Source organism: Diadema antillarum, unplaced genomic scaffold (assembly GCF_040938485.1).
Source record: "Diadema antillarum isolate AM-2024a unplaced genomic scaffold, OU_Dant_1.0 seq00000503_RagTag, whole genome shotgun sequence".
Lineage (NCBI taxonomy): Eukaryota > Metazoa > Echinodermata > Echinoidea > Diadematoida > Diadematidae > Diadema > Diadema antillarum.
Window position 1 is genome coordinate 1143704 of NW_027271460.1, and position 15480 is coordinate 1159183.

At 38.6% G+C, this 15480-nt stretch overlaps 1 protein-coding gene across 1 annotated transcript in view; it reads right to left on the reverse strand.

Annotated features, from left to right (window-relative positions):
- Positions 1–5700: 5700 nt before the first annotated feature.
- The window catches only part of LOC139733910 (disintegrin and metalloproteinase domain-containing protein 12-like), a 98548-nt gene continuing 88768 nt past the window's right edge, over positions 5701–15480 (reverse strand). Inside the window, exons 13-14 of the mRNA XM_071644719.1 lie at positions 14594–14767; positions 5701–5802 (exon numbers count right to left, since the gene is read on the reverse strand). Of these exons, the coding sequence (XP_071500820.1) occupies positions 5701–5802; positions 14594–14767 (276 nt within the window). The remainder of the gene's footprint in view (positions 5803–14593; positions 14768–15480) is intronic.

A 15480-nucleotide genomic window follows, 5' to 3' on the forward strand; every position in this document is an offset into this window, starting at 1 on the left:
CATCAAGATGCCGAGCAGACCAATTTTCTTATTACGTTTCTGTACTGTATATATATATATATATATGCATATTATATATATATATATATATATATATATATATACTGTAAATAGCAATAATAAAGTCACAACAGAGGAATGCAGGGAATGCATTAATAGCCAATCTTGATTTAATGAATAATCCGAATTTTCGAGGAACCTTCCTCTTCTTCAGGGATGTATATATACTGTATATATACATACATATATAATATATTATATATATATATATATATATATTATTATTATTATTATTATTATTATTATTATTATTATTATTATTATATACAGTGCGAGGATGAGAGCATTCCTGGATGTAGCTAGTGATCAACGTATGTGGTTTATTACCGAGCTTTCGGTCTTTTGAAGACCTTCATCAGGGCTGTGAAATGATACAGAAAATGACTCACTCGTATGGCTGCACTCGTAACAGTATAAATCTAACTAACATGAGTCTACAATGGCCACGTCATCAATGGATTCGTAGTTATACAACAAAATACAATAATAATATACATAATTAATTTCATATTATTGGCTGCATTTCATCAAAATTCAGTCATATCAAACTGAACATTCCCGTGTTGTTGGTTATAATGAGGGTGTACAGCAGTAACGCCAATTTAATATTCTCGCTGTTGTTTCATATTATTGGATGCATTTCATCAAAATGTAATCATATCAAACTGAACATTCCCGTGTTGATGGTTATTATGGGGGTGTACAGCAATAACGCCAATTCAATATTTTCGCTGTTGTGTGCTATTAATGACATAAATATTATAACAATGTGGAACACACACACACACACACACACACATATATATATATATATATATATATATATATATATATATATGTGTGTGTGTGTGTGTGTGTGTGTGTGTGTCATAAGGATGAATGAGTGCTGGTAGACGTTGCAGTATGTTCACTTTGCCTTTAATTCTCCCGAGCTTTCGACCGAGTTACCGGTCTTTTTCAAGCTCGGGAGAATTAAAATCAAAGTGAACATTTTGCAAAATCTGCCAGCAGTCATTCTTCCGTCACACCTATACATAAGATTAATGCAGAACCTATCACGTACGAGGCTGAGCCCACTTCACCTTTTACATTAATTATGTATATATATATATATATATATATACATGTATTGAATATCAGTGTGTGTATAGCTGAAGTGCTCTTGACAGAATTAATGTTGTAGTGGAAATAGTATATGCTTCTTTGTCTATCCATTAGGATAATGACATCATGTTCATATCATTTGATATGAATGAAGGCCGATTAAAAAATTCACGCGACAGAAATCATCGCACTAATGACTTTGAGTTCGATTCGTCCAGCATCATAGGTGATCAGGATCCCGGTAATAAAGAATATACTTTGTTGTTTTCTTCTAACATGTAGCTAGTTTCACAACAACATCGAAACTTTCAAAGTCACGAGTGAAACAATTATACAAACTAATGAATTCAATTCATTACTCACATTAAGTAGTACGTGATCGCAGTAAATATTCTACTTTTATGCTGCAAATTATTTTGGTAAAAATTCCATGGCCAGATTTATACTGAGGTGATGGATTATTGTAATCTACTCCTATCGACTTAATTATAAAGTCTCAAATATTAGATGACTATAGGTAAGGAAGTTAAAGTATCTTTGGTATCTGCAAATCAACTTTACAATCATAATCTTACGTTAGGTAGGAGAATGATCTATTTTCTCGTAGTACTGTTTAGGTACTTTGATATTTTGTTTAGAACGTTGTGGATTTATCTTAATGACTTTATTCATACAAGTAGTGAAATAAAATAAACTGAATCTCAAACAACAGAAATTTTTAACTAACTGATCATATCAACAGTCGTTCTGCTGTTGATTGAATGATTGATTGAATAGGTTTTCTATGATTGAATGAGCCTTTAAATATAGGTTTGCTTAAAGAAAGTATCGGCGCTGCTGCAGGTAAACTTTAACATCTTTTAAAGATATCATCCATGTTTACCGTTAATCATTTCACATGAAACTAATGATCGTAAACTTTAGTCATTCTTTAATCAATACGAACTACATTATGATATTTATCATCTGTGCATGGTTTATTCTGGACTTTCACTATATGCTTCATTTAACTCGTCTACGTGGGAAAACATGTTACAGATTGTTCGCACGTCTTTCTCCGTGCTTGCTCTCACTATACATGTAGACTCAAGTACAGACATTTTTACATACAACACACACGTAGCGTGTTGTAACGCACAAAACACATTATACAGGAAGTAATACAATAAAGTACAGTGATGAATAATAAGTACTTTTCTACAAACTACAAAATCGGTAGCATTATTCCCATCACTTCCATTTTCAATCAGGCACTCTTGGCCAAAAACATTGGTCTATGAATCAAATGAAAAGTAAAGGGTGAAGAAAAGGGGAGAAGCCAGCAAGGTATTAAAGCCTACAGGTAATTCTCTTATTTATCATTTACTATTTACTAAAATATTACTAGATTTTTCTTTAGTTTTGTGACAAAAATGATCCTTCTCAGTGAAGCATGATTACTGTGTTTGGTTGAAATCAAATGCTTCAAGTCAAACTTTACAGAAGCTGAGTAGAATATAAAAGTGCGGGAATATTACAACACTTTGAAGAGAAAAGGGGAAAAAGAAAGCACCATGCCTTAATCGAGACTAAAGAAATGGTTCTACATAAAGTATAAAATGGGTTTTGACGTCTGCGGAAATCGAATTTACCTAAACTTATTAAATGTTGGACCTTTTTCAATTAATGTTCTGTCCAGGTGATGTGTGTGTGTGTGTGTGTGTGTGTGTGTGTGTTGTGCTTATCATTCTATCTTCCTCACAGCTGTAAATTTCTCAGAATGTGAATATTAAATGGAATGGATATAGACCATCTTTCTTTTTATGAAGCACATTTTCAATTTTCTGCTAAAATTTTCTAACTTTTCAATAAACAAACGAAAAATCAGAAGAACACGAATGCAATTTTCGAGAAATTTACCCGTGTAAAGAATTGTCACTCATAGATTGTCACGCATGATTAGTTCGATAATGACGTTCAGCTACACGTTATTCTTCCAAAGACTCTGGCAGCAATTTTCATCAACTAATGGGAATTTGATGAGATGCTCTAGCTGACGTGATCAAATTGAAAGATTTAAAGGAAACCAAAACCCAAAGAGAAATGTGGATCGAGTGAAAGCAGCAGCATTAGTAGAACACAATATCATCTGTGAAAGTTTGAGGATAATCGAACGATCGATGCAAAAGTTATGAATTTTTAAAGATTTGGTGCTGGAACTGCTGGATGAGAAAACTACTGGAGGTTATGACGTCATGTGTGGACAACAAAGAAATTACGAAGAAAATTATAAAGGGAATTCTACAAAAAAAAAAAAAAAATCATTTTCCAGTATAATGAAACAGCACTTGACTGCTTGACTAACCGCTTTCAGAAATCGGGGGGGGGGGGGGGGGGAGGGGGATTGCTATGTTAGTATGAAGTTGATGGAATGTGTGATTTTCATGACAAATTGATTTTTATGGAATTCCCTTCATGTTTTCTTTGTATTGTTGTCCACACATGACTCCATAACCTCTAGTAGTCTCCTCAATCAGCAGTTCCAACACCAAAACTTTAAAATTCAGAATGTTTGCATCGATTGTCTAATTTTCCTAAAACTTTCATTGATGTGTTCTACAAAAATGTTGCTGCTTTCACTCAATGCACATTTCTCTACGGGTTTTTGTTTCCTTTAAGGCCGCCGCACACCATACGACTTTCGGTCGAACGACTGACAAACTTTGGATCCGACATAAACCAAAATAGCCTCAGAATAACACGCTTGTTTATTTCAGATCCAAAGTCGCTTAGTCGTGGAACCGAAAGCGGTAGTCTGCGATGGTCTTTAGTTCATGTCTTCCTAAATTTCTTGTCGTTCACAAAAAAACCAATCAATGTAGAGTAAATAAATCAATGTAGAGTAAATAACGCCCCTCTTGAATCTGTTGAATCCGTGAAGTACTTGGGTGTAACCATCACTTCTGATTTGAAGTGGACCCAACACATCAACAATACTGTCAATAAAGCCAATAACGTGCTTGCATTTCTAAAACGCAATCTTCGCATAAAATCTTCTGATGTTAAAGCCACAGCTTACAAAACATTGGTTCGACCAATTGTTGAGTATGCTTCCACAGTTTGGGACCCATCTACCAAGAACCTAATCCACCAAGTGGAAATGGTCCAGAGAAGAGCTGCGCGATTCACTTTAAATCGCTACCATAACACCTCGAGTGTCACCAAAATGCTACAAGAACTTAATTGGACCACTCTGGAACAGCGCAGAGAAAATGACAGGCTAATTATGATGTACAAAATACACAATAATCTCACTCCTCTTTCAGCACAGGACTATATCATCAAACAGGCTACTCAGTTAACGAGAGCCTCGCAACCACACTCCTATCGGGTACCATATTCGAGAACTGAATCGCATCGCCATTCGTTCTTCCCAAGAACTGTAAGGAACTGGAATTCCCTGTCGTCAGAAATTGTTTCAGCGCCATCTGTGGGATCATTTCGAAACCGTCTAACGGTTGATCACAGTGGCTAGTATTTTCGTCAAATTTTCTATGTGCTTGTAAATATCTGTAAATAAATTGTATTATAATGTAAATAGCACCAGTCTGCAAGAATCTTCAGTCTATTGAAGGAGGCAGACTTAATCAGAAGAAGAAGAAGAAGAAGAGTACGATTTAGTGCAATTATGATTTTAGCGCCTCTCTAGAATCTCATAATACACTGTAATATGTTTAAGGGCTTTCATTTACAACATACTCCTTTTTTTTGGCAAATGAGAATAGATGTTGGAATTCCAGTACAGTGTGTATTTATCATCACTATACCTAGACTACGTTAAGGCGAGATTCTACTCTGTACTTGAGTCATCATCGTGTGTTCTCATAGATCTGCTGAGCGCATTGATATACAAAATCTTTAGTTCATTGTCTTCTTCATCATTTCACTCACTTCCACAAAACTGCGTACACATTGTCAAAATATCACGGTTTAAATATTTTACTCGTCAGAATGGCCTTTCACCACAGTGACGTAACAGATATTTGTATCTCTGTTGATAATTTACCTATATTTTTCTCACAATGTTATTCTGTTCATCGCATTGTGGTACTGATTTCATGATTCATGAAATGCCCCCCAGGTCGCGAAATTCGCAATTTGGGACGCCAAGTTCGTGACCCGGGACACAAACTTGGAGACCGGGGACACGAACTTGGCGCCCGGGGACACGAATTTGGCAACCGGGGACGCAAAATTCGCGTTCTGTGGTCGCAAACTTCGCGTTCCGGAATTCGCGTCCCGAGTCACGAACTTGGCGTCCCAAATTGCGAATTTCGCGACCTGGGGGGCATTTCATGAATCATTTTGTCCGACAAGTTGTCGGACAAATTGGGCTCTCAGCCAATAGATGCAAGGTTTTCGATAGCTTGTAACAGTTTGTCAGAAAAATATCCGACCAAAATACTTCATGAAATGCCCCCCAGGTCGCAAAATTCACGGCGCACATGACCTGTTGTTGAGCGTACTTCAGGGCCACCATACACCAGAGAGTTTTCGCTACACGAAGGGCAAGACCGAGAAAAGGCGGAAGCAATCAGCTGTGGCAGTCCCCGCACTCTGACCTTGACTAGGATTCCCATCCTCAGCAGTTGCACTTTCCTGAATAGGATGGAGGTGTAAGGACAAGATCGCTGGTTGGCTGGCTTGCTGGCTGGCTGGCTCACTCCTGCCCAGAAGCATCGGGACCGAACGCTAATTTTTCCCCAGGATGGGAGTTTCTCGGATTTGATCATCACGCAGAAGCAAATTTTGTACACGGCACGCTCTTGCTTGCAAAAACTCGCTAACATCAGAGTGAACGCGAGGAATATCACTTTCTGACGCTTAAATTTTTATTATTCGTCATTGAGAACGTGCGTATTTCTCCGGCAATTTCTTCATATCTGCGCTTATATCTTTAATGTCTTTGCCGCCTTACTCCACTGGTTATACCTGGGAAGAAGAAAAATCTTGACAAAGCCATTACTGCTGGCTATCGAGGCGGTAGTTTAGTGGTACCGACAATGTCCAATGTGGCAGGTCTTTGGGTGCTTTTTTTGTGTCTCGTCATGAATGCATCCATATCCTACAGCTTTGCATCTTCCGTACAGCGAGGTAAGAAAAACCTGTGTCAATTTATACTTCAGCAAGTAAACGGTTTTATATATATAGATCGATTTTCCTTTATTTCCTTATGTTGGTGTATTGGTGTTTTCTTGGAGTTTACCTTTACTGAATAATTGTGAATTTCTTGTGAATTTGACTGTTTAGACTGAAATAATAACTAGAAGAGCTACGTGACCACCCAGATTGATCAAGTTATAGTCACTGCAAGAAGCAGTAAGTTGTCTGTTCGTTGGTTGGTCATTCTTTCTTGTTAGCTCAGCAATGCAACAACAGCATTCAAGATGGCTATTAAACTTGCATGTGCATGTCTGCATAGCTGACTGCAAATTAGCTACAGACTCTTAAACTAAGTTTTTACTCATTATTTCACTTGAGGATATACTATGCTCAAATGATCAACGAGCTAGAACTATAATGTAAGAATGATTCACCTTCATGTCTCTGTTATGACTCTTGAAAGATTATTTTTCAGATATTGGAAAATAAAGACAACTGAATTTCCATTCATTCAAATTTGAACAAAGATAAGAGTCTGATTGTGGTTTCTACATACAAATGGTGTTATATGATTATGTTGTTTCATCATCATCATTATCATCATCATCAACAACAACATCACTATCATCATCATCATCATCATCATTATCATCATCAACAAAAATAACAGATTTTTTAAAAAGCTGGGGGAGAAGTACTTGATAAGGATTTTTATGTGTGTGCGTTTTTTCCCAGATTTTTACCACTATTAAAGTGCAGATGTTAACCTGTCTCATATAGCTTAGACATGTCAATGCAAAAGGAAACCGCTCAAACAAGTCACATATATATATATATATATATATATATATATGTCATAGACCTATGAACGTCTACACCGGTTTTGCAGCTGCTGACAAAATGATTACAAATGGGACTGAATCAAGGTTTTCAAGTTGAGAAAGCATCTTCTAAGATTTTTCTTTTAAATCATGACAGCTTTATTTCCCGTTGCATTATTACCTGCACTGTAGAGGTCTTTTCACAGCAAAATATTTACGAGTCAGTGGCGGATCCAGAGGGAATGTACTGGGCGCCCCTCTTTATTTTTATTTTTTTGGTTAAAACAAGAGAAATAAAAAGGGGGGGGGGGGGCTCGTGAGCTGCCTTTATTTTGTAAGGCGCCTCCCCTTTACGGAATTCCTGGATCCGTCCCTGCGAGTGGTACAATAAGGCAGTGCAAATTTTTATTAGTCAAAATACAAAATTTCAGTCATCTGACTTATTTTCAATAATGAAAATATATTATCAATGATATATTGGTTCTAGTAAGAGTGGTATATTGAATCAGCCGCGATACGACATCGTAATTGCTCCTGCTCCGGTATTACTTTCTTTATTGCAGCACGTTGGGTTAGAGTTAGAGTATGTGATAGAGTTCAAGTTTTGTTTGATGTAAAGATTAGGATTAGGGTTGGAGTCATATCACGGTGGGTGCATTTTATTTTTGGCTTTCATCGTGCAGATATTTCGTGGAACGATTTCCGACATCATTTCTTTTTAACGATTGAGTTATAGTTTGCATATGCATTTCTTTAACTAACTAAAATGATCTTCATTTAAATCTCACTTGAATATGCCATAGTTACATTGTACTCTATTCCGTTTATATGCAAATGTCATGTTGTATACTTTTGTCAGAAATGAAATGAAATAAAATGAAATGAAATGAAATGTCATAGAACCATGACCCCGTCCACTGCACTGTCAGCACTGTGCGTACATGTTTGCAGTTCCTTGCGAGGCTGGTTGGAAGCGGTATGACGACACCTGCTACGTCATCCACCCATCTTTGGCAACTTATGATGACGCAAGAAGGAACTGCTCGTTAAAAGGAGCATCACTCCTTCTGATCACATCGGCCGCTCAGGAGGCTTACATTCTCAGCATCAAGGGCTCCAGTAGGGCGTGGGTCGACTGTCATAAGTCATCTGACACGGTCAATGGCTGGAGCTGTGGCGAGGACAATATACCACCTCCATATCTCAGTAAGTCTTTACTTCTTTCGTTCTTATATTTTGTTTGCTTTTGTTTAAAAATTCCTCTTGTGTTTTCATAATTAATAGGTTTCTGCCTTTGAATTGAGACTTGGGTGGTTACAGTTCAATTATTGTCAAAGAATACCGAGAGTAGAGAAAGACGTAATCATTTCAGAATGTCGCATAAGTAGGCTATTAACGAAAAAAAAAAAAATCACTGGCTTACAGTTTGTGACTAAAGAGTCAGAAAAGCATAATATAATAGAAACCTTATGTGACCTGATAATTCCTTTGTCATTGTGTAAAAATGAGTTTATGAAAATATCACGCTGGGAGGCTTTACATGTACACAAACTTGATTGCTGTTGCTTCATTTTTAATGGGCTGGACTTTTTTTTTTCGTATAGGCACTTGCCATCGAATTAGTTTTGGATGTAAAACAAAATATCAAACGTAATTACTAAAGTCCGGATTACAAGGATAAAGACATACAGCAGCATACAGAGATGTGTGATGCAAAAAAAAAAAGAATGACTTGATTTGCCTATAATCGCAAATTGATAGCAATGAAGTATCAACTTAGTTCCAATGTTCATTTTGAAACAATTTCAAACATGGCATACATGATGATCTCTTGTCACTACAGTTTGCAGAGGATATGTTCGTTATTCCGCAGGCTCGTTAGGCTGTAAAATGAAGAAAGGCTCGCTATACGAAAGTCTTGTTAATCCAAAAATGAAGTATATGGTAAGCAAATAATCAACGTTGGTGAAGGTGATAGGACAATCTATCACTTCCGAGGCGATCTGGATGTAGCTATCTTTCCGAAGCGTAGCTGAGGAAAGATAGCGTACGCATTCGGATCGCCGAGGAAATGATAGTTTGTGTCATTGCCTGAAACTAAAAGTTGATTATTTGCTTTATATTCCACATCTAGGGTCCTAGAAATTCCCATTTTATTCCACATCTGAAACCGCTTTAGCCGTCTCTAGGTATCCTTAGGGCTTAGGCTACGTGTGCGCGTAGAGGACAAAACAACGAATTTGCTGCGCGCACCGCGCGGCACCGAAGTGAAAGTGCGTTGCACTGTGTACTATCAAGTTACCTAGGTCACTTGATAGTCCACAGTGCGACGTACTTTTATTTCGCGCGTACTCATCTTGCGTTAGCACTGTGTGGACTGTGTGGAGATCAGCGAAATAATATACAAATATACCAGGCCCGAGAGGCTCTGGTTGAAACTATGTGCATGAGGTGACTTCAGTAGCACTATTTTCTGAGGGGTGCATAACATGTGCAGGCGCGCCGGAAGCAGTTTTGGATTGGGGGGGCAAACATTGGAGGGGGCTCAAGATTAGACCATGCATATGTTACACAATATACACATACACACACACACACACACACACACACACATCTATTATATATATATATATATATATATATATATATATATTATTATTATTATATGTAAAGTGGCGTACGGTGGGTCGAAACATGGGGGGAACTATAAAGTAATTTTGACGGTCTGTATGCTTGTGCGTGTGTGCGTGAGCAATAATGGGACTACAATACATTACGGAATGTGATACATTCAACAACGCAGTCATTGAGGAACATTGTAAGTTTTCCTTACATGGATTATGGAATGATGGTGTGAAACGATCGACAAATTAGATACTGTCAGCAACATAAGGTGAATGGTATAACAATAAAATGCGAGCGAGCGAAGCGAGCGAGCTTGAAAATTTTGATATTCTACTGTTCCAAAACTGGAGTTTTAATTGTAGCTATATACATATTTCGCTTTGAAATAAATGGGGGCGCATCGGGCGCAACTGCTGGCAATTATTGGCAGCAACACTAGGAGAATGGCATAACGATTCAATGCGAGCGAGCGAAGCGAGCAAGCTTGAAAATTTTGACATTCTACAGTCCCAAAACTCCCGTTTGTAGCTATATCTTTCGCTTTGGAAATTAAGGGGGGGGGGGGGCATCGGACGCAACTGCTGGCAATTACTGGCAGCAACATTAGGAGAGTGACATGACGATTCAATGCGAGCGAGCGAAGCGAGCGAGCTTGAAAATTTTGACATTTTACAGTCCCAAAACTCCCGTTTGTAGCTATATCTTTCGCTTTGGAAATTAAGGGGGGGGCATCGGACGCAACTGCTGGCAATTACTGGCAGCAACATTAGGAGAGTGACATGACGATTCAATGTGAGCGAGCGAAGCGAGCGAGCTTGAAAATTTTGACATTCTGACAGTCCCCAAACTCCCGTTTGTAGCTATATTTATCTTTCGCTTTGGAAATTAAGGGGTGGGGGCATCGGGCGCAACTACTGGCAATTACTGTCAGCAACATTAGGAGAATGGCATAACGATTCAATGTGAGCGAGCGAAGCGAGCGAGCTTGAAAATTTTGACATTCTAGAGTCCAACAACTGCCGTCGTAGCTATGTTTTTCGCTTTAGAAATTAAGGGGGAGGCGCATCGGGCTCAACTGCTGGATGCGAGCGAGCGAAGCGAGCGAGCTTGAAAATTTTGACATTTTACAGTCCAAAAGCTGCCGTTTGTAGCTTTATTTTTTCCCTTTTATTCATATAGATCTACATATTTATTTTATTTTATTTGTTTATTCATTTATTTTTATTATCATTATTTCTATTTGTTTATTTTTTTTTTTTTTTGGGGGGGGGGGGGCTTTTTGGGGGGGGGGGCAAAAATGCGTTTTGCCCCCCCCACTTTTTGGATTGGGGGGGGGGGGGGGGCGGCCGCCCCCCCTGCCCCCCCACTTCCGGCGCCTATGAACATGTGTGGCGTACGTACGTATACTCTTATACGTACAGTACAGTAGACCAAGCGTTGTGGGACCGGGCGCGTACATGGAGTCACTTTGAAGGGCAAATCCAACGATTTAGCAGGTTAATTCTCACGCCGTTTTCAGAGTATGTTGTCTAGTAGGCCTATATGAGGAGTCTATATCAAATCTTTATGGTAAAGGGTGCATATTCTATGTAAAATAAGTAAGTTTTCATGCGGGAACTTAAGTGTCCGCAAACCCAACCCCCCATCATACTTATACTGTCTGTGCGGGATTTCCGAGTGCGACGTGCGTAAATGTTTGGGACGAACATCTTCGGACGTCTTGACCCACAAAGGTACGTGAAAAACGCTGAAAAAGGCTGTTAGTTTTCGAATTTTCGACCCATTTTATAAAACAAATGATGCACAGGATTATTTCGTGGCGTTAGTGGATGCAGCTCACTCTCGGGTATTTACAATGTAGTGCATGTTTCACAATTGTAAATGCCCTCGAGTGCGCTATACCTCTCCACTAACGCACTCTATCTTGTGCATCATTTGTATACAAATATACCAGGCCTCAGAGGCTCTGGTTGAAACTATGTGCATGAGGTGACTTCAGTAGCACTATTTTCTGAGGAGGGCAGCCCCGAAGAAAATAGTGCTACTGAAGTCACCGAAGGCACATAGTTTCAACCGGTGCCTCGAAAAATTGGCCTGGTATATTTGTTTTATATCCCTCTCAATGAATTTAAGAGTTGCTACAGTACTCGGTGCATTGCTGTACAACGTACTGGTAAACATGCGCAAACTGCAAACTCACTACGCGCTTCATACATGCAATACGCCTATCCGATCTGTCCACAAGTACGCTACACGTTGATCGATGCGGTACGTACGGTGACGTGCATGCTCGAACTGATCAACGATGTGACTGTGAGCTGCAGTTGATTGTGTTTTCTGTCGTCTTTCTAGCGTTTTCTAGCTGTCTGTACATGAATATGGACTATCCTTTCCTGTTAAAAATGCAAGTATACATTGTAAATTTGGGTAGAACATTCAGTAACAGCGAGTCTAAGGTTAGATTAGGCACTGGAAAAATTCTAGCAGTTAGCATCGATACTGTAAATTCGTGTGATTCGTAACAGTTAACATTAACAAGTTAGACTCTAACTCGTTAGACACAGTCTAATGATTATTAGGATGAGATTACGGGAACTACTTTTAGACAGGTAGAACTAGGCTTAACTAACTTACGCTAGAAATAATTAAGCAGGCCTACTATCTACTGCAGTTTGTCTACATCTTTTGGGTAGGTCGCTCGAGTTAGTGAACTGCGAGACCAATTAAGCAAATTTCAAGCGACGAAGCATGAACTCCCCAAAATTAGACAGTCCTACACTGGGATATAGGCATAGGAAATCTAGCATACCGTAGTTAGGAGATCATACTTTCTCATACATTGCCCCAAAACCTTGGAACGATCTTCCATTATCTCTACGACATGCATCTTCAAACCCAGTGCCAAATGAGGCCTAACCAACGTTAGATTATTTAGAATAGATCTGATGTTTGGCCTACGTCGGTACGTCGAAGAGCCCTTGTTGACTATTTATAGATCTACGATATCACCTACTCTGTTGTAAGGTAATATTCTATTCCACAATGCCATGAGCATCTTTTTAGGTAGAATAAGGGCTTTATAAGAGTCTCTCTGAGTCTCTTATTTTCTCTAACGTTACACGTACTGAGTGTATTGTCTACAGTATGCGTGCCTTGTGGTTCTCGCGAAGTGAAGGCGCCGCGATACCCATGCATTTGTAGATGAAATCTCTCGCGAAGCGAAGGTGCTGCGATACCCATTCATTTACACGTCAAATATTTCGCGTCGCGACGCGAAGCAAAAAAGGCGCGAAAATCACCAGCCGGTTAAAGTTTTTGTACTACATGTATTTCCCTAGGGAGAATAGTCATACGCGGATTTGTATGGTAGAATTATGTTTTGTTGTTTACAGCGCTGTCGACCAATCAGAGGACGAGAAGCAATTTGTGAGGGATATAAAAGGGACTATCAACATAGAGTGTAACGAACTTTTCTTCTCAGGTGATTTGATGGGCAAAACCACGCTTCATCTCGTGACCAGCTCTGGACCAATCCTACTGCAACATTCTTAGTATGTGGAATATAATTCGCTTTATACTAGTCTTCAGATATCTGAAAATGAAGTAATGTTCGCAATGCCGAAGATTCGTTAATCCTAAAATGAAGTAGGCTTCGTTACTCCGAAGGTTAATGATAAGAAGGTTATACCAATGCATCTCGGGAATAATGTATGTTATTTTCAGATTAGGAAATTTGTGTGGTTTGGAATAACGAACCTTCGGAATAACGAGCATCACACTTAAGGTCATATCAGGATGGTCGCATATAAAGGTAAATGTTTTACCTAATTTTTACTGTATAACTTTTGTGTTTGTAATGAGTTGTGTCTGTTTTGTAGGCAATTTTCTTCAAAAATATAAAATGTCTAGTGGTTTGGGTAGGGCGTAGTAGGGGCAGTTCTGTTCTACTTCATTGTGGATCGACAACTCGTGGAAGTTTAAGGAACGATTGACATTTCCAAATCAACGATTGTCATTGAAGAGTCTGACACTTGTCTTGTTGGATAATAGTAATAACGGAGACTGCGTGGAGCAATTGATTCGAAATTATCAAGAACACAAACAACCTCACGTGTGAGTTTCTTCAATTTGTCTCCCTCTACAAATTAAATTTGTTAAAGGGAAGATAAACCCCAAGAGCAATGTGGATTGAGTGAAAGCAGCAACATTAGTAGAACACATCAGTGAAAGTTTGAAGAAAATCGGACAATCGATGCAAAAGTTATGATTTTTTTAAGTTTTGGTGTTGGAACCGCTGGATGAGGAGACTACTAGAGGTTATGATGTAGGAGTGGACAACAATACCAAGAAAAAAAACAAGCAATCACATGTGAATAATAAAGGGCTTGAATGAAAATGCATTTTTTACTCTACCACATGAAAGACTAACAGTGACATCAACTATGGTATTAAACAAAATACAGTAACAAACCATATGTATGAGGTTACTGCGACGGGGGCCCTGTTTCATAAAGCTGTTCGTAAAGTTGCGAACAACTTAAGAGATACTGGTGATCAGTTCTGATATGCAATACTTATTGGAATTTCTATAATTCAGCACAAGAACTGATTACCAGTTGCTCATAAGTCGTTGGTAACTTTAAGAACAACTTTATGAAACATCCCCCTGATGTATTAAATGAGCAAGTGAACTATATGCTGACTTTCCTCAACAAGAAATTACTACAAAAGATTGTGTGTTAGTGTCTAAGGCTCTGGTACTGACTGTTACTATGGTGATTGTCAGAGACTGACAACTTGTCAGGGCTGAATACTTTCATAAAATGGTGCCCACATCTTACCTCTGCTGACATCCCAGTGCAGTATTCTGGTAAGTCACACTCATTAAAAGTATCACGGCACAGGGCACCTCTAGACTTCATTTGGCAGTATTCATCACAGCACTGACCAGCGGCACAGGTTGCGTTGACATGGAAACGGCACGTCTCGGCAATGCAGCACTTTGTGTCACATTCCTGGTGGAGTGCACATTGCAAAGATAACCTATCTTTACAATCACAGCATTGGTGCAGAAAACTTTCATCAGTTGGGGAGATCATACAATAAGAAATTCAGGCTTTTACCAACCTTTAACCCTATTCTAACTGGGGGGGGGGGGGGGGGTTAAATTACCCCCCCCCCTACATTTTGCGCCACGATTCCGCAACGCGCAAAGATTTTGCCGCGGCATTTCATGACTTTTTTCATTGAAGTCTCCGCATATTTTGAGACCAAATTTGCGACGTCCGGGTACACCGTTCTGAAGTTACGCAATGTTTTGCATATGCATGTCAACCCCAAAACAGCTCAAATTCATGATTTTGTGTGCAAATCCAATGCAAATTGTGTTTTTTTGTTTAATTGATATAAATTAGATTATTTCAACTTTTAACCATTAAAATTAATCAATCAGCTCAGCTTGGAAAAGTGCCTGCAACAAATTTTGGCAAAAAACAATAGAAAACAAAAGGTCGAAAAAACAATAAACTACATAAGAAATTAAAAACACAATACAAAACAAAAGAAACTGATTTTGATTGCGCTATTTTTTTCTAAGAAAATTGTTTGATATGTCTTGAGGAACTCTGAAGCAAAAATTTAGCAATCCTTCAATCTTCTTAATGGAGTTATAGGTGAAAATATGATTTCATGCATAAATTTGCATAATTAATCTATTAAAAACTATAAA